This window comes from Rhinolophus sinicus, linkage group LG09 (assembly GCF_036562045.2).
Source record: "Rhinolophus sinicus isolate RSC01 linkage group LG09, ASM3656204v1, whole genome shotgun sequence".
NCBI classification, from domain to species: domain Eukaryota; kingdom Metazoa; phylum Chordata; class Mammalia; order Chiroptera; family Rhinolophidae; genus Rhinolophus; species Rhinolophus sinicus.
In genome coordinates, this window is record NC_133758.1 from 32,361,929 (window position 1) to 32,382,934 (window position 21,006).

The 21,006-nt window shown below is 32.8% G+C and overlaps 1 protein-coding gene across 1 annotated transcript in view; it reads left to right on the forward strand.

Moving 5' to 3' along the window:
• CCDC178 (coiled-coil domain containing 178) overlaps positions 1-21,006 on the forward strand; it is a 327,539-nt gene that overhangs the window by 14,934 nt on the left and 291,599 nt on the right. The window contains exons 5-7 of the mRNA XM_074339729.1: positions 8,863-8,885; positions 15,577-15,659; positions 18,519-18,719. Of these exons, the coding sequence (XP_074195830.1) occupies positions 8,863-8,885; positions 15,577-15,659; positions 18,519-18,719 (307 nt within the window). The remainder of the gene's footprint in view (positions 1-8,862; positions 8,886-15,576; positions 15,660-18,518; positions 18,720-21,006) is intronic.

Consider the following 21,006-nt stretch of genomic DNA (forward strand, 5'->3'; position numbering starts at 1 on the left):
AGAACTTTCTCTAGGATTCTCTGGTATGTACTCCAGTCCTTTCCTTTGTGCAGGTCTCCAAATCTTCCATCTCACTACTCATGTATCTTTTGCTTCCCCAAGAAAATGAGAAATATAATAACAAATGCCTCAGACTCCTGCTATCTCATGTATGAACACCCTTGAATTCCACAAACATTGTTCCTTTTTTCCTTCTATGGAAGATTTCCTTTCCCCACCAATCGCTATTACTTTCATTTGCATTACGTCTTCTGTGTTTGCGAGGAGCTTGTTATCATCAGGTGTTCTCACCAACCTGTGTTCCAAATCTCCTTTTTTCTTAACTCCCTTCTGTCAACATTTAAAATATTGATGTTTCTCTGGTTTTCAAGAAATTTTTATACCACACATACCTTTAAATATATATCCCTTTTTTGCTTTCTCTTACTGTCCCACTTACCATCTGAAGAGTTGTCTAAATTTAGTATCTTGGATTCCTCACTTCCCAATTGCTCATTTATTCATTGAAATCTGGATTTGGTCCCCATCATTCTAATGAAAATACCTTTATAAAAGTAACCATTGTTTTTCCTGTTATCTGTTGTTATACACAAACACACAGACTCTAAAACTTTGTGGCTAGAACAAACATTTATTTCGTTACAATTGAGCCATTCGTTTGGGGCTCAGCTGGGCAATTTTGTTGGTTCTTGCCTGGAGCCAATCATGTGGATGCACGCATGTACTGACTCAACTGAGAATAGTGATAAAGATGCCTCACTCACATGTCTAGTGGCTGGGAGACTATTCTAAGAGTACAAATCTCAATGCTCAAGTGCTTAACAAAGCTTTGCTTATGTTATGTTTGCTGAAGTCCCACTGGCCAAAGCAAAGCATTTAATCAATCCCCCTCTTAATGTGGTTGTGTAGTAGACAAGATGTGGATGCCAGGAGACATGATTCTTTCGGGATAATTTATGTAGCAATCTATCAGTCCATTGGCAACATGATTAACAACTCGTCTAAATGCAAAGTATAATCATCAGCTCCCCAAAAGTTTTATTCCATTACGGTTTTATGCAGAGGTCCACAATCACATGTTCTGTAACCGATCTGATGCAGATAATGTTCTTTGGGTGCAGCTTCTTTTGACCCAGATATCTGTGATTTAATATGACAAGTTAAATACTGCTTCTGCACACTTAGCATACAATGTGAAGCACGGACAGAATGATCACAATAAACATGCTCATTCAAAAAAGGGAAAAAAGAAAAGCTTTTACTGATGCATACAATTCTGAAATTTGTGAGGGCACGTGATGTTAGGTCAACCACATCTGGGACCAAGGAATGTTTCTTGATTATGATTCAGTTTTGCTTCCTGGGAATAGTTTACAAATTTGTTGTTCTCCTTGTCACTTTGTTCTACTCTGAGCTCTTGGCTCTGAGAGGTGCTTTGGTTTGCATAAGAAATAACCCTGAGTCGTTCTCTCAGACTTTTTCCTGTATTAGTCTGCTCAGGCTGCCATAACAAAATACCATAGACTGGGTCGCTGAAACAACAGAAATTTATTTTCTCATAGCTCTCGAGGTTAGAAGTCCAAGATCAAGGTGCTGTCAGGGTTGGTTTCTATTGAGAATTCTCTTCCTGGCTTGCAAACACTGTTGTCACGTGGTGAGAGAGCAAGCTGTGGAATCTCTTCCTCTTCTTATAATAACACCAGGGTTATTGGACCCCACTCTTATGATATAATTTTATTTTAGTTATATCCTTTAACTACCTCCAAATGCAGCCACTTCAGAGATTGGGACTTCAACATAGGAATTTTGAGGGGACACAGTTCAATCCATAACACTGCCATAATAACTTGGAAGCTCAGACACTTTGCATTTTGAATTCTCTTTTGTTTTTTAGTCCAAAATGTTACAATTCTCAAAAGAACTCCAGGGTTTCATATTATACTAATTGGTTTTAACCCTGTGACTCAAAAGCCAATCATATTCTTTTATCTTCTTTAAAATAATTTCTTTTAAATTGGTAGTAGTTCATTTTTATGTTCTCCTCCTAAATAGTATTGGTTTTCTAAAATAAACTTAGTTTTAAAACAATTTGAGACTTTTTAAAAAAATTGGAAGGTAATACAGAGATCTCATATATACTCTGGACGCAGTTCTTCCTATTTTAATATCTTAAATTAATATTGTACATTTGTTATAATTAATGAACCAATGTTGATACATTGTTACTAGCTAAAGTCTATACTTAATCCAGTTCCCATAGTTTTTTTTAATTGAGATGAAATTCACATAACATAAAATTAACTATTTTAAAGTGAATAACTCAGTGACATTTTGTACCCTCACAATGTTGCACAATCACCACCTCTGTCTAGATCCAGAACATTTTCACCACTCCAAAGAAAAGCCCCATACGTATTAAGGATATCATCCCTATTCATCTCTCTACCCTGGCCTGGCAACCACAATAACCTTTTTATTTCTATGGATTTACCTATTTTTAATTTATTTTGTATAAATAAAATTATACAATATGTGATCTTTTGTGTGTGGCTTATCTTAGCATAACATTTTGTGTTTCATCTACGTTGCTATATATCAGTACTTCATTCCTTTTCATGGCTGAATAATACTCTATTGTATGTATATACCACAATTTGTTTATATGTCTGTTGATGGGGATTTGAGTTGTTTCCACCTTTTGTCTAATGTAAATATGGCTGATATGAGTATTCATGTACAAGAATTTGTTAGAATAGCTTTTATCAATTCTTTCAGGTATATACCTAGGGATATAATTGCTATGACACATGGTAATTTTATGTTTAACTTATTGAGGAACCACCAAGCTGTTTTTCAAAGGTCATCCATTTTTGTTATTGAATTGTAAGTGTTCTTTATATATTATGGATACTAGATCCTAATCAGATATATTATTTGCAAACATTTTTTTTTCATTATGTAGATTGTCTTTCACTTTCTTGATAATGTCCCTTAATGTCCAAAACTTTTTAATTTTGATGAAGTTCAGTTTATCCTTTTTGTGGTTATTGTTGTTGCTCATACTTTTGACGTCACATCTAAAAATTCATTGCAAAATCCCAGGTCTTGAAAATTTAGTTCTATGTTTTCTTCAGTGAATTGGGTGGTTTTATCACTTATATTTAAGGTCCTTGCATATAGGAGACACGTATATGCTTGGGGTCAAAGGTAAGATAATGGTGGATTAGAAATGGTTACCCTTCTCCTTTACGCCTCCTCCCATTAACCAGCAGAGCTGGACTTGTGACTTGTTTGTGACTTGTTTTAAACAACAGATATATCAAAAGAAATATACAGTTTCTAAGCAAAGTCTTAAGAGGACTTGGATCTTCTGCTTTTAATCTCTTGCTTCCATAAATCACCCACGTAAAGAAGCCTAATCTAGCTTTTGTGAGGGCGATGACTAAGTGGAGAGAAAGGACCAACCTATAGCCAGCACAAACCACCTGACTTGTGAGTGAGGGTACCTTGAACTACCTACCCTAGTCTAGCTGCCAGATGCATACATACTGCATCAGTTTGAGGTCACATTAGTTACCCCAGACAAGAACAGAAACCATCTAACTGAGCTGAGTTTATATTAGTGACTGACATAATTATGAGCAAATAAAATGGGGATTTATTTTTAGCCACAAAGCTTAAGAGTGGTTTATCATGCCACAGTAACTGATGCACCATTGAAACAACACTGAGATATACAGGCACATGTGCATACACATCACAAATTAAAATAAGTGAATAAAAGGAAACTTCAGCTCTGTATAATATTGGAAATGAAACTGTTGACCACTTTCTCCTTATGGAAAAATCCTATTCCTATGCTTTTGGTTTTGTTAACTTGACTCTCAACAGGCTTTTTCCCCTACTTTGGTAGATATTCCTTCCAGTCTTTATGGCACACCATTATTTCCTCTGGCCGTATGGGAAATACTGGTGTTCCCCAGCCATGTCCTCTCCTTACTCACTTTTCCCTGTGAGTGCCCCCATTTGAATTTATGTCATTTATACGTGATATGTGTATACCAAATTGAAATTTCCAACTCAGATTTCACTTTTTTCTAAGATCCATACACCCATTGCCTACTGAACATCTTTTTATATATGTCCTTAAAGTACCTCAAATTTAAAATATACAAAAGTGAACTAGTTATTTCTTCTTTCTTCTGTGTTTCCAGGTGCAGTCAGTGACATATTATTAACTGGATGACCTAAGCAAGAAAGTTGGTTAATTATATTGACTATTCACTTTTGCTCACCAGTTATATGCAATTACAGATTTGTTTCGGTTCCACCTGTGCAATGTGTCTCAAATCCAAACAAGTCTTTCCATCCATATGTAGCATCTTCATTCAAGCACTTTCATTTTTGCCTGGATTACTTTAAGAGCTCTCTCACTGGTTCCTTTTCTCTAGTCATTTTCTTCTCCCATCCATCCTCCATAAAACAGGCCATATACCTTCTTTTTCAGAATCTATTGTCAGTAATCTGTTTAAACCCTCCTCTGAATCTCTCTTGCCACGTGATTAATTCATACTCTTTGACTTGACATAAAATTTCCTTTATAAAATAATATTTACTCTTAAGCTGCATGTCCCTTCGTATGCTCTACTCTAGCTTTAACTTTCTTACCTCAGGGCCTTAACCCATGCAATTCCTTTCCGTCTCTGTTTAACTCTCACTTCTTCCCACAAAACCATCTTTGCCCTACAAAGCTTAGGATAGATGTCTTCCCTTGAAATCTCGTGAGACATTTTACTGACCACTACTGGGAATTTTGATTCTCTCTCTCTCTCTCTCTCTCTCTCTCTCTCCCTCCCCCCCCACACACACAAGACTGTAAGGTTTTAGAACTTAGAGTTTATTTATAATACCCACTAACTATAGTACCTACCACACAGTACCTGCCACATTATAGGCATTAAATAAATACTTTTGAATGGATGGATTCAGATATAATTTTCTTAATTATGTTAGTTTTTACATGAGGCTACTTTTCTAGAACATGGGAAGGATGTACTTCTTAGAATTTTTAAAATTTGTCATATCATTTGACAAATATTGCCTGTGTTTTCAAATGATGTGTACTTTTGAATAGGATAGCTATAGAAAACCCCAAATGGACTGTAAATTAAAAGTATGAGTATTCTTTCCAGATGAAAGTAGGTCATAGTTGTGAGAAATAATATTCAGAATTAGTACTCCACATCTACAAATATTTTACAATAAAAAGGAGATTCCCAAAATAAAGTTATTTTTTTTCCTTATTTTTAGAGTGGAAAATAGAAGGTTTCATGAATACATTCTTTGCCTTAAAAATTTAAATAGCATGTAAATATCTAAAATATTGGTAATTATTTCCCAATACAAATATGGAGTCAAAAAACCAGGATCAGTTAGAATGTTATGTGTATCAAGAGGAATTTATAGGCAATGTTATTTAGAGTAAATAGGGTGTATGATTTCCTCTATAGTGTAATTTTTTAATGTCCTATTTGACATTTTTAAGCCCCTACTCAACTTATGTTTCTCTTTGCTCTTTGAAGAGACAGAAATCAGAAATGCATATAATTTTTTGGTTAGTTGGATTTAATTGATTATGTTATAAATTGTAATCAATGGTTCTAAATATTTATGGCAATAGTGAAATTCTAAGCTTAATTATAATAGGAATTTTATTTAAAATAATTTAAAGTGACTTTGGGAGGTTTTCAAAACTTGTCTAAATATTTCAGATGGGTAGTTATGAATGTAAAAAAATTTTCTCTGGTATTGTGGACCTTCCCTACGTTAACCATTTAAGTATCCTGACTATCTGAATGGCAGGTACCTGAAATTTTGCCTTCTCACATCACATCAAAGACTGATTAAAATAATTTTTCTTTATTGCTTCATCACTTCTTCAAAAATGTTGTTAGGGTAATATTTTATTCTAAAATATTTTTCCATACCAAGTTTAGCTCTTGTCGTGCGGGGCGGCCTGCGGGGAGTTATGCGGGGTCTCTGGTCCCGCTCCCCACATAAGAACACAGGATATGGTGAGGCCAAAAGGGAACACCCACGGAGCCATAGATAGGGAAGTCATACTACTATATTCTGGCTGGCGGCTGGGTTGGAGACACAGGAAGCAGGAGCCACACTGTTCGCAACCCTCACTGCACCGCTTGCAGGCTCAGCCACCATCTTCTTGCTAGCCCCCATTTTTCTGCTAGCGAAGCCACAGCAATTATATTAGTGCCCAATGGCTCACTGGTTACAGCTGACAGCCAACTAGCCACAGCTGATGGCCATCCAATCACAGTTGATGGCCATTTACTACCTGAGCCAACACCTTTCTATGTGAAGCCGAGAGCCTGGAAACTGCTTTCTGGGGCTCTGTCCCCACAGCTCTTTTCTAAAAACTTAAGTAACCTGTTTTTATTAGTATAAAATACATTATTTTCTATTACACTCTAAAGAACATCAAACTGAGAATATTAATTATTCATTATTCACTTACTGAGAACTTTTAAATTTTTGGATAATTATGTAACAATTCATTAAAGTACCTCTTTACCAATTTTCTCTTGACTATTTTGTGATACTTCAACTTCAGATGGCTTCTTAAAACTATCATTTTTTAGCCTAATTGTGGGTTTCTGCAATTAGGACTCTGAATTACCAGTTGCCACAACCAAGGGGTAACATTTTCCTGATTATTAAGTATTCATATACTTATTGAATGTTCCTTCTCTTCTTTGCTTGTGTATCTTTCCCCATTTTCTTTCAGGTTTATTTGTATCATTATCTTTAGTTTGTTACATATGTTTTAAACATATTCTTTCAGTTTGATTTCTCTTTTTACTTTTCTTCTGATACCTTTTAGTAAAAACTTTTAATTTTAATGATTTAAATTTATCATTTTCCCTTTAAATTTTGGGCATCTTGTTTAAGAAATCTTTCCATACTGCAATGTCATATAAAATATTTCATTTTCTTGTAGAATTTTAAAGTTTTTCACTTGAGATTTAATTGTTTAACAATATGAAATTGTTTATTTGTGTGTAAGACTGAAATAGGTAGCAATTTTCATTTGTAAAAATATGGAAATTCTTTTTCTCAACATGAAATTTATTGCAAAATCATCATTTCTTAGAAATTAGCTGTATTTATTATATATTAAGTTTTTATAATGATTTTATCTATTTCTGGATTTTTTCCTTTCATTGGTTAATTTTACCTCTATTACAATATCTCATTTCTCTAATTTGCATGCTTCATAGTATGTTTTGATATCTGATTTAGTAGTTCCCTCTTCTTTTCATTTTATAGACTTCTTTGGCTATTTTTGATACATACAAATTTTAGAATAAGCTTGTCAGATTACATGCAAAACTCACTGAATTTCAAACAATTGCATTCATCATTTTTTATTATGTAGATGCAATTAGTCTGGGAGTTTGTTTGTTTGTTTGCTTGTTTGTTTTAGATTCCATTGAATCTATTATACTATCAGCACAAGAAAATTCCAGCAATATAGCAAATACCAAAACCTGTTTGGTGGAGAGGACTAAATAGGAGTAATGGGGAAGATGGGCAAATTGATGAAAACTTGATGTTAAATTATTGGTTCTCTAGCATACAGTCACATAACAGTTCAGTCAATGATAGGCTGCAAATAGGATCGTGGTCCCATAAGATTATAATGGAGTTGAGGGCCTCTACTTTTGCCTAAATAAGCTTACATTTGAATTTGTAACACCTTAGAATATTTTCTCTCCTTGATGAATCTGCCTTTGTTTTTCCTCACCCACCTGTTTGGTGTCTATGTGAGATTCTGCTCTTTTTGTTTCTCTCTAGAACCACAATTTCCATTCTTAGATAGCCTCTCTATCTTAGCCAGAGTTCCAGTGTGGTTAGAAAGTTCTCATAGCAATGACTAGGAGGCAACTTCTCAGCCATGTCTTTTGGATTCTTGTGGTGGAAAGCAATAATATTGGCCTATCTCACCACTGGCAGCCCTTCTATTATTTACTTTATTGCCTACTTATTCTCACATATTGGAAATTCCATATGGGCTCATTTACCTCCCCTGAAATGTTCTCCACTTGTCTCTTCTGACTTATACTTTTCTTTGCTCTATTTTCACTCTTAGTGTCATCAGATTACTCTCTGTTTCTGGGTATTCTTCTAAAATATATGTTCCAGTGATTTTATTGACATACATGTATATTTTCCTTCAGAAATTTTGGTATGATATGGAATTGAGAGAAGTAATGATGTGTGCCCAATCTAGCATCTTGAATTGGAGATTATCTATGAAACCCTTAGCGTTCTGACTATATATTCCTTGTATTTTTGGTAATGTATGCCTCTTACAGCCCAAAGTTCTTTTGGACTATATCTGTAGAACATGACCCCTGCCAAGGAAATTATAGTTCAGAAGAGGAGTCATACTATAGAAAACTAGATGTTTATGAACTCACATGTGTTATGTGTTTTCCATTCTTTTGCCATATATTAAAATTCAATGGCATCATGCACTCTGATAGTGTGGGAAGTCATTTGGTAGTAAGTGGCATTTGAACTGGTCCTTGATGAAAGGGTAAGATTTAGAAACACAGATGAAATGTGAGAACAATTAAGTGGGAGTAATAATAAAAGTATAGGACTAGGTGATAGAAGATATACCTATTTTGGAAAGAACAGAGTATAATATGACAAAAATATAATGAGGTATGTGAAGTGGAGTATTTACAATTTTATCAGTGAGTTCAAATATAAGTTTACTATTCTTTTCTGAGATGTTTAAAATTTGATTTTTACTGAAATCTTTTATTTTGACAGTTTGAAACTTCATTTGAAGAATGGTAAGAACTTTTTATGCTTTTATATTTTTAATATTCAAACTTTGATGATTAATCTGCTGTACATGAGTTTTATTTCAAAAAGAACAGGAAATTGAAAGCAGACTTTTTCATATTATATATTAAAATGTAATTTTAAAGATGTAAGAATTAGGATATCACTGAAAATAGCAGAATAGGGATCTCCAGGGCTCTGTCCCACCACAAAACAGCTATAAACTTAGCAAAAATTGGTCAGAATCAACTTTTAATGTAATCTGGAATCTAGTCAAAAACTTACAACAATCTTGGGAAAAGTAAATGAAGAGTCTGCTGCACTGCATTAAGAGAGCACTATGGCATTTTAAATTGCCTACTTGCCATCCTCTAGCCCCCAGATCGGTGGAGGCCATGAAAAGAGCAGCCTGCACTTGTGGTGCAGATTGCTAGTGCCAGAGGGAACAATATGGACCTTATTTTCACACAATTGTGGCTCAGTGTTCTGACTGGTCTGATGACTCTCTGAAGGACTTGCACAAAGGCTTGTCTTTGTTTCACCTTTGTTTTGCCTTGGAGCAATCACAGAGCTGGAGCCACTTCCAGGGAGTGTTTGTTGAAAGCATTTACACACATATACTTGCCACCACAGTATGAAGCTATCAATAACAGTCGTGACAAGCATTTGACAGACCAAAATGCCTAGGAAAGAAGAGGCAGCGAAAAGAGAAACATGAGGGAATAAGGCTTTTGAAGGCTCATAAAAAATCAGAGAATCAAGAAGTACACACATATAACCAATGCTGGATACGTGCTCAGGAAAGACCCGAGAAGACCCTAATCTTTTACCTGTGGCTGACCTTTAGGATCTACACAGGCGAGAAAAGGTATTTATTTTTCCTTTTTCCTTTGTTTTGGCTCCAGGTATTTAAGGTAACTTGGACAAAACACAAACACACCAATAAGCTAATGAAACATTTACTTTAGTGAACACACATGACAAGGAATACAGATATTACAAAAAGTGTTTAGAAGAATCATTAAACAGATTAAGTATTAATAACAACCACCCACAACAAACAGCAACAATAAACCCAAAAGATAGAAGGTAACCTTATTTCCATTTCACATTCAAATATTCAAAGTGTCCAGTTTTCTACAAAAATTGTGAGGCAAGCAAAGAAAAAAATGAAAGTTTATCTCATTAACAAAGAAAAAAGAAAGATAGAACATAAAAGAAATAAAGAGATAGAAAATATAAAGAAGAATGAGATAGATATTTTGGAGCTGAAAAGTACAATAATTGAAATGAAAAATTAGAGATATTCATCAATAGCTTTGAGCAAGCAGAGGAAAGAATCCTTGAATTTGAAGATAGGTCAATTGAGTTTATTCAGCGTGGGAGCAGAAAGACAAAAGAATGAAGAAAAATGAACAGAGCCTAATAGACCCTAGGGACACCACCATGAATACAAATATACCCATAATGGGAGTCCAAGAGTGACAGGGGAGAGAAAAAGGGGGAAAAGGAATACTTGAAAAAACATTGGCTGAAAACTCCTCAAATTTGATGAAAGATAAGAATCTATACTTCTACCTAACTCAATGAACTCCAAGCAGGATAAACCCAAGAGATCGTGACTAAGACACATTTTAATCAAATTGTTGAAAGCCTGGGACAAAGACAGTACAGGTTTCCCCCACTATCCAAAAGTACTGCATTCCTGTGAAACGTTTTGTAAACTGAAATGGTGTAAGGCGAAGAAGCAATTACCATTAATATATATGGAAAAATTTTTGAGTATTCCCAGACCCCCCAAAATAATACTAAATATGCTTAATTATGTCTAGTTTTATGCTAAGCATAACACTCTTACAAGCTCTCTTAGGCCACATCTTGCTAATAGATGCATAAAATAAATTGAGATAAAGCACAGATCTCACAGACACAGTTCAAAGCTATGGGGCTTGATGCTGAGGTGCTGAATGTAGTTCCCAGGAAGGAACTTGGCGGGGCCACTCTCACTGCTTGGGGTGTTTGCTGCCTCTATAACACTTGCTGCAAAACAAACGCTGAACGTTACTTTTGTTTTTGCCTTTTTTCTTAAAAGCAAAAATCCCCTTTGGATTTCTTTTAGTGAAAACAGGTACTACTATAGGTCTCTTGTAAAAGCAAAGTGACGTAATGTGAACTTTTGAAAATCAGGATATACCTGATTATTTTGCAAGCAAGAGAGAAGTGACTCATCATGCACAAGGGACCTTCAATGAAATCAACAGTCATTTTCTCATCAGAAATTATGGAGGACGGAAGGCAGTAAAATGACATATTTAAATTGCTGGAAGAAAAAAATAACTGTCAAAGAATTCTGAATCCTACAAAAGTATTCTTCAAAAATAAAAGAGAAAATAAGATATTCCCAGATAAACAAAAACTAAAAGACCTATTCTATTAGGTATCCTAAAGGGAGTCCTTTAGGTGGAAATGAAAGGACACTAGACAGTAACTTGAAGCCATATAAAGAAATAAGAAACAATAGTAAAGGTAGCTATAAAGGTAAATATAAAAGTCAGTATAATTGCATTATTATTTTGTGTCTCTTATTTTCCTACATAATTAAAAATATAAATGGCTAGAACCATAATTATGAATAATATTAATGGCAATACAATGTATAAATGTGTAATTTTAATTCAAACTTAATTTTCATGAAGTGAAGATGTTAATTATAATCTCCAGGAAACCAATTATTTAGAAAAATTCTAAAAACAAACAACACCCCCAGAAATCCAATAAAAAGGAAACTAAAACAATACTTGGGAAGGAAAAAAAAAAATAAAACTAACCACAAATGAAGGCAGTTATGGAGAAATTAGAGAATGAAAAAGATATAAGCAGTATAGAAAACAAATAAAATTGCAGAAGTAAGTCCTTTTTTATCAATAATCACTTTTCATGAAAATGGATTAAACTCTCCTATTAAAAAGTAGAGAGTAGTAAAATGGATGAAAACAAATGAGCCGACTCTATGCTATCTATAAGAGATTCACTTGAGATCCAATGATATAAGTAGGTTGAAAGTGAGAGGATGAAAAATATATCCCATGAAAATAGTAACCAAAACAGAGCTGGAGTAGCTATACTAATATCACACGAAACAGACTATAAATCATAACATATTACAAGAGACAAAAAAATGCTTGATATCTTGATAAAAGGGTCGCTCCATCTAGAAGATATAAAAATTATAAACATACACATACCTAAAAACATAACCTCAAAATACATGAAGTAGAAACTGACAGAATTGAAGAGACAAACTGACAGTTTTCTAATAAGAGTTTAAGAATTCAATACCCCCACTTTCATTAATGGATAAAAGAACTAAAAGGAAAATCAGTAAGGAAATAAACTTGACCAACATTAGAACCATCTAGATCTAACTGACATGTAGTACACTCCACTCAACAATAGTAGAAAACACATTCTTTTTACGTTCACATTGAACATTATTCAGACTAGTCACACACACACAAAAATCTCCTTTAAAGTAAAAAAGATTGAAACCATACAAAGTATCTTATGTATCCCAATATAATGAAACTATAAATTAATCACAGAAAGAAACCTAGAAAATGTATATATACGTGGAAATTAACACATTAAAAATCCTAATGAGTAAAAGCTGTAATCATAGGAGAAACTGAAAATGCTTTGAGATTAATGAAAAATGAAAACACAATGTACCAGAACTTATATGATTCAGCAAAACAGTGCTCAGAGGGAAATTTATAGCCATAAATCTTACATTAAAAAAGAAGAACCAAAATCTAGTAACCTAAATCTATACTTTACAGAACTGGAAAAGAATAAGTGTTCTAAAGCTAGCAAAAGAAAGGAAATAGTAAAGATTAGAGCAGAGATAAATGAAATAGAGAGTAAAAAATTCATATCAATGAAAACAAGTTGTTTCTTTCAAAAAAAATCAAACCTTTAGCTAGAATGACCAAGAAAAAAAGAGAAGACTTGAATTACTAAAATCATAAAAATTAGGACATTACTGCATACCTTACAGAAATAAACATACTTATAATACTATGAACAATTGATAGTACTGTGAACAACAAATTAGATAACCAAGATAAAATAGACAAATTCCTGGAAACACATGAACTATCAAAACTGACTCAGGAAGAAGTAGAAAATCTACTTAAAAGATCTAATAAGTAAAGAGATTGAATCAGTAATCAAAAATCTCCCAACAAAGAAAAGTCCAGTACCAGATGGCTTCACTGGTGAATTCTACCGAACATTGAAAGAAGAATTAATAACAGTGCTTCTCAAGCTCTTTAAAAAAAATAGAAGGGATGGGAACACTTCCTAACTCATTCTGTGAGGCCAGCATTACCCTGATACTAATGTTACATAAAGACTTCACTTCGGAAAAGGTACTATAGACGAATGCCTTTTGATTATAGATACAGAAATGCTCAAAAAATGCTAAAAACCTGAATGCAGAAACATATTAATGGAATTATATATCGTGACTAAGTGAGATTTATCCTAGAAATGGAATGGCAGTTTAAAATATAAAAACAAAATCAACATAATACATCACAGTAAAAAAATGAGGGGGGGAAACCTATGTGAATTGATGTCTGAAGGAGGTGGCAAATTCCAACACCTTGTTATGTTGAAAACACTCAAAAAACTAGGATTGGAAGGGAACTTTCAAAACATAAAGGACATTTATGAAAAACCTTTGACTTATAGTTAATGGTGAAGATTGAAAGTTTTCAACTTCAGATAAGAAACAAGATAACAATGCCCACTTTTGCCACTTTAATTCAACATTGGAACCCACATACGTGGCTGGTGGGAATGTAAAATGACTCAGCCACTGTGAAAAAACTCTTTGATGGTTCCCTCCCAGAAAGTTAAACATGGAATTACCATATGACACAGCATTCCACTCTGAGTGAGATATATAAACAAAAGGTTTCAAACAGGTGTTGAAACAGAAACTTTTATACAGATGTTCTATCATATTCACAATAGCAAAATGGTAGAAACAACCTCAAATCCTTCCATAGAATATTAGATAAATAAAGGGTGGTATATCTATACAATGGAATATTATTCAACCATAAAAAGTAATGAAGTTCTGATACATGCTAGAACATGGATGAACTTCTAAACCATTAGTCTAAGTAAAAGAAGCCAGACACAAGAGGTCACCGATTGTATGATTCCATTTATATGAAATATCCATAATAGGTAAATCTATGGAGATGGGAAGCAGTTTGTTGCCAGGGGCTAGTGGGAGAGGGAAAGGGGTGAGATTGCTTAATAAAAAGAGGTGATGAAAATGTTTTAGAACTAGACAGGGTAATGATTGCACAACATTGAATGTACCAAATGCCATTCAAGTTTACACTTCCAAATGGTTAATTATATGTTTTGTGACTTTTACCTCAATGAAGTGTGTGTGTGTGTGTGTGTGTGTGTGTGTGTGTGTGTGTGTGTTAAAACAAAATTTTGCTGGACTAAAAATTAACTGAATTTTGGAATATAATACACAAAAATAGGTCCAATTATGTATAATAACATATTGTGTCATGTAATTGGTATCACAAGACAGTGGGGAGAGCATTATTTAATAATAGATGCTGGGATAATTAGTTTTCGATTTTTAAAAACAAATAAGAAAAAATGTGTTATTTTAGTCAACAGAAATATTTAAATGAAATTAAAAATGAAAGAAGAAAATATAATGAATATATCCCTAACCTCAGAATAGACAGGTTTTTCTAAATAAATTGTCAAATAACAATGAGACAAATAACATGCAGCCATCAGAAGTAGTAAATAGTAGTCAGAGATATAGGAAACAATTTCATGTAACTAAAGCATGCAAAATTTTATGACTCTAATTTTATAAAAATTGAAATAGCACCAGAATGTTATATTCTATGTTATATCTGAAAAGAGTGAATTAATGTGAATTATTTTTTAATTTCATGATTATTGTAAGTAGCTTTCTTTGATTTGTAATCCTTTAATAAGAAAAAGCATAATTCAATAAATATTAAACTCCCTGCTTTATTGTTGTTGCTGATTTTCTTATAACTTTTATTAGAGAAAAAAAATACGTCTGTTTAAATACAATGCAACCTAGTCTAGGATTCAATAACTGGACAGGAAAAATACTGATGAGATATATTTTGTTATTCAACATATAGAACTTTAGCTAAAAGATTCTTTAGAAAAGAAATAACATTTTGGACATATTTCTAAAACCTTATTAACTTCAAATCTGAAATTGTATTTCTGCTTTTTGTAATTTATATTGATTCCCCAGAAATTGCTAAACTGAAATTAAAGAAATAGCTCATTTGAATTTTTCAAATTTCCTTTTTCTGACAGCAACACTCTCTAGGAAGGACCAGTTTCATTAAAAAAATTAATATCCCCTCAAAATTTTTCAGATTATTTGTAACAAATTTAAAATTGCTATTAATTTACCATGAACTGTAAAGCCCATTATCTATTAGAATGTTGGTGTATTACTCTTCAGTACAGTAGAATTAGCATGTATAGTAAGTTTCACCACAAACATTTAAAATTCAGTGTAAGACCATCACCTAAAATTTGTGTTTTACTAACTTAAAGTACAGCCCTCCTATAGTCATTGGTGGCTTCTTTGCCATTATATAGGAGCAGAACTTCTACAAAAGACCTGAAAGAAGATTGGAGTATTGCTACACCACCGAAAGAGATCAAACCCGAAGAAGAGAGAGGTAAAGTTGTACTTCATACTTAGATAAGTGTAATTATATTTAAAAGCTCATTGACTTTTCATTTAATATATTTCTAATTTTTACAATAATTATGTTTAACTTTTATAATTCTTATGAGTGTCTAATAGAGGAAAGAGCCTTTTATATCATTTGATTAAATATGTATTCAACAAATATTTGTTAATGACTATTATGTACCATATACTTGTCTGGGTCCTGAGTATATAATGATCCCTGCCTACCTCTCAAGAAACTAATTCAGTATTGTGAAGTAGAACTTTCTGTGACAAGCAAAGTGTTTTATATCTGTAGTGTCCAATAGAATAGCTATCAGCCACATACAATTGACGAACACTTGAATTGTGGCCAGTGAGACTGAGGAATTTAATATTTAAGTCTAACTTTAACTTACATTTAAATATAAATAGTCAAATGTGGTTCATGGCTACCATAATGGACATTGCAGCTCTACTCTCTATATAAATTAAGATTAATATTCTTGTCACAATTTACAAATGTAAAATAATTTATATACTGGAATAAAATTTGCGTTAAAATTCTTCAATGTATTTGAATATATTATTTTTTACATTTTAAATATAAAATTGACTTTATTCGTCTCCACATTGATTCTCAATCACCATCAGTGATATTGAAAACAGCAATTTAAGATCTCACATTGTTGAACCGTTATTTTCAAACCACAGGATGCTTGTACAATAGGATGGCCATAGCCTTTGCTTGTTTCTCTGATACTACTATTTGTTGATTTTCCACGCACCCTGTTTGGTCCCCCTTGTCCTGTAGCACACATCTGTAAGAACACTGGCCTGGTAAGCAAGGCAGATCAGCACATTCGGGTGCAAACCTTAGATTCATCACCATATTCTATCCAAACAAGTATATCTTGTTCTGTTTTGTTATTGCTTGTCGTTTTCTGCACTCTGAAATCAGGAATCTGTACGTGTACTTAACTTATATGTTGTCAGTCTTGATATTATATCAAACACCTCCCCCACCCCTTACTACAAAAATTTGTTCAACACCTTCCTTTAGCGAAAGGTAACTAATAGACTCAGGATTTTTTAAAAGTAGGAATATTTTATTATTCAAAGCTGTCCTTCAGAGTGAGGCTCTGTTTTTTACTCTTTTCACTATTTGTGTCTACAATGAAGATGAAAACCTCATTCATTACTTCTTAATTTTTGAAATAATAACTGCTGGGAGAAAAACATATTGACAGTCACAATAGCAGTTAACTACTGTTATGTTTATTATAAACATGTATACTTAACTCTAAAACACAAGACAATATCAGGATGAAGATTTATTGTAAATGTTTGTGCGAAAAATATTCCAGGTGGTTGCTCACTTATTCAGTATGAAATTAATTGATATAGTATTCTAGAAAAAATTGAGAGAGTTGTTGAATACAATGAATTGGAGGCCTCCCCCCAACCCGCAAATTATATACACAGTATTTATTTTAGAGTACTATGGTCAAAACAGTACAAAAGACATCTCGTACAAAAGTAATACACACCTGTGGACCCACATATAACCAATCAGAAGTGTTTTAATTTAAGTGGTATTAATTTCATCACGTGTTTCAGACTGAAATCTTGTTATAGAAACTGAATGGATCATAAGTTGGCTGGAGAATCCAGTGTTCAATGTGTACAAGTATATTGTCATAAAAAAAGACAAGAATATAAAGTTTCCAGGATGTGGTAGAATTTGAAAAAAGTAGAAGAGACCAAATGAATAGAGACCAAATAAAGGATCAGTCTGGAAAAATATAATTTTATGCATTACAATAGAGAAACCCGTTTCTCAAGAATTCCTTTCAGGGAGAATGCTGAATTTCTTTGTCAAGCCTGTAGGTTAGAAGTAGACACTGTGTGACTGCTGAGCTTACACTTATAACCATTATGTAATACTACCCTGTAGTAGAAGATTATTGTTTTTATCATCCAAGAGGAAAACGAAAGAAAATAAAGATCTTTTAGTTGCCTTTCTTCTTGATCCAATTCTACTATTGTTCTTCAGCCTCAGTGCTTTGGGGGCTTGGCCTTTTTTGAGACTGTGTTTGCTTATGTCTTCTTGTTATGTCACATTTTGGCAAAAATCACTTTTTAAAAGCATAAATGTCACCAGAGTGGGACCCATATGCATCTTCCTAACTGATGTATTTCCAGGGAGAGAGCGTATTTCCTAGGACAGAACAGGTTCTCTACCCATTTCTTGCATAAGTAAATGAATGAATACCCATGTTAATCATTTCATTAACATTAAACCATATCATTCCAGAGCTGTGAACCAAAAATAACAAATATCTCTCGTTAAAGAGTTAATTTGTATTATAAATGAATAAATAGAATATGGAAACTACAATGAATTTTTGTCAAGGCCAACTGGGATATTATTATCTGATAACATAAAGAATATTAAGTGTCTTGTTTCTAGGAACCATCTGAGGGTTTTCAGTATTTATCTGATGTAATAATTATGATTTACTTTTCTCATAGAATGAGAGGAAACAAACATAATTTAAAAACATAGCTTGTGAATAGAACATATTTTTCCTTTAGATAATATATTTTGCTGGAAGATATTGGTTGAAATTTATCTATTCTATTTTATAAAATGTTCATTTAAAAATCTGTCTTTGAAAGGTTATAATCAATGTTATGATTGTATTATAATAAAATGGTCTTTAAAAGGCTAATTTGTTTTTCTAAAATTCTTTTATTAAATGTATAAATATTAAAAACAGTGATATAACTAGTACTCATGTCCCCCCAACCCAGTTTATTGGCTGATTCATTAACAAATGTGAATGCATATTCTTATTTTAAGATGAAAAGTGTCCAGAATTAAAGCAGGAATTAGAGACATTGCTATCAGAGGCCATTCATCTCATTAAAAGTCTAGAAACTGACCGTGCAGAAGCTGAAGAAGCTTTAAAACAACAAAAATCAAGAAGGAAACAGATAAACGTGAAAATTGATAGTTGGTCAATCTGGAGACTTCAAGAAATCCCGTTAGCTGTGCAAAAAGGTGATATTAAGGATTTTTTCATGCTGCTGTTTACTTTGTTAGAGAGCCATGGGTAATCAATTGCAGCTTTGAATAAAAATTCACCTCTGTTTAATGACCATATTATTTTGCATCCAAACCAGTGCACTTTTGGTAGATGCCATTGATGAGAATGCTTACCGTGTTTCCCTGAAAATAACACCTAGCTGGACCATAAGCTCTAATGAATCTTTGGAGCAAAAATTAATATAAGACTCAGTATCATATATCATATCATATCATATTATATTATAAACCCGATCTTATATTAAAATAAGACCGGGTCTTATATTAATTTTTGCTCCAAAAGACGCATTAGAGCTGATGGCCTAGTTAGGTATTATTTTTGGGGAAACACGATAGTTGGAAGGAATGCATTGAGCAAACCTGGACCTGCTGTCATTTGTGTTTGTTGGAAATTCCATAGGATTTATGGTACCAAAGTGCATGTGAACGTTTGGCACATACGGTATGTAATGACTACAGCATACTAGAAATTTAGAAATTTAAAGTGATTTATCAGTTTGTGTTATTGGCCACATCTTTAAATATAGGAAAATGAAAGAGATCTAAGTGATATTTTGGGAACTACATTGACTACTGAATTCTCTGCTTTTGAGAATTCAGTAGTCAATTTTAGTGGTAACTTCTAGCAGGCAATAAAACTTAGGATGTTTCCAAGAGTCATGCAGGTAGCAAATGTTTACAAAGGAAATTTGATTTTTAGAGTACAGAGTGAGAAACCTGTGGTAAAGTATTAAACAGTCTAAAGGCATTAGATCTTTTATTTTCCAAACACCGTACCTACATATCAAAAATGCCTGACTGCATGATTCTGCCTGAGGCTGGAAGTTGTTTATGCTCTCATAGGGTAAAAATTTTAATTCACAAGTTACATGTTTTATAAATGGGTTATATTAAGGTGTTCATATAATCTATCATTTAATCCAAGACACCATTGAGAGAAAAAAGAGTGTTATTATTATTACTTTGGGATAACAGTCATTAATTCAAGTTAATGTGTCAAATGAAACCCATACATACACCTTTGTTATAACATTATAAATCATCTACAACTGTAGTCTCCAAAATAGGCTGTACACATTTCAGGGAGTTGCAAGAAAATATTAGAATTTTTAAATTTTTCTGTAAAATTTTCTTGATTATTTGAGTTTTAATTTTATTTTTATTGTGCCTGACGAAGTACAGTTATCCAATGGTTCCTCAATTATGTTATTTTAATTTTAATAAGTTGTATATAGGTCTAGTGGCTGTTTTCTCCTTTTAAAACAATACTAAGCTCACAGTTTGAACTCTCCATTCGTTCACTTCCTTCTGGACTAGAACTCAAGAAGCAGGAAAGGGCCCCGAGCCTAGACTGGGAATGAATTTAATCCAGACAGTCTATGCTCTTTTTCACCCTTTACTAAAGAGTTAACTGTAAAAATTATCCAAAAAGCACTCTAAGCTCAGGTAAGAGTAGATCTTTTTCTAGCCAAAGGAATATATTTTATCTCAGATAAAATTCCAAGATAAGGAGTTGCTTAGTATCAAATATCAAAAAACACGTGAGTGTGGATCAGTAGAAACAGACAATAGAATCTTACTTACAGGAATATTTTCAGATATTGGATTACACATGAGATTATAAAACAAATATATTTAATACGTTTCAAGAAATAAAAAGTTTGAAAATAAAAATAAGAACTGAGATTATTTGTAAAACAAAGGAAAAATGGAAATTAAAAAGACTTACTGGAAATGAAAAATATATTACTTAAAATTAATAACTCATTAGTTGGTTAAATGGTTTATTAGAAAAAAGACAAGAAAAGTAATAGCTGTAAAATTTAAAGAAATTATGTGGAATGCATCTCTGCTACACAAGAGGAGGAAAATATAAATAAAATATTTAAAAATATGGAGTATAAAATTAGAAGGTGTAATAAATATCTAATAGAAGACCATCATTGAGTTAATAATGGTAATACTTAAGAATATAATGACTGACTTTAAAACAAAGTTAGAATGGTTATATATAATCCAGAATGTACATTGGTTGTAAAAAAACATAATTTGTACTAAAACAATTAACTTATAAAACATATATTTTAATCCCTTCAATGATGAATGCAGAAGGCAATATATTTTATAATACCATAATAAAATAACATTTTAGGTTTAGTAAGATTCTCAGATAAGTAACATCTGAAATAAAATATTTCACATTTTTCTATTATCAAAGATTTGCTGTAGAACTTTTGTTTCA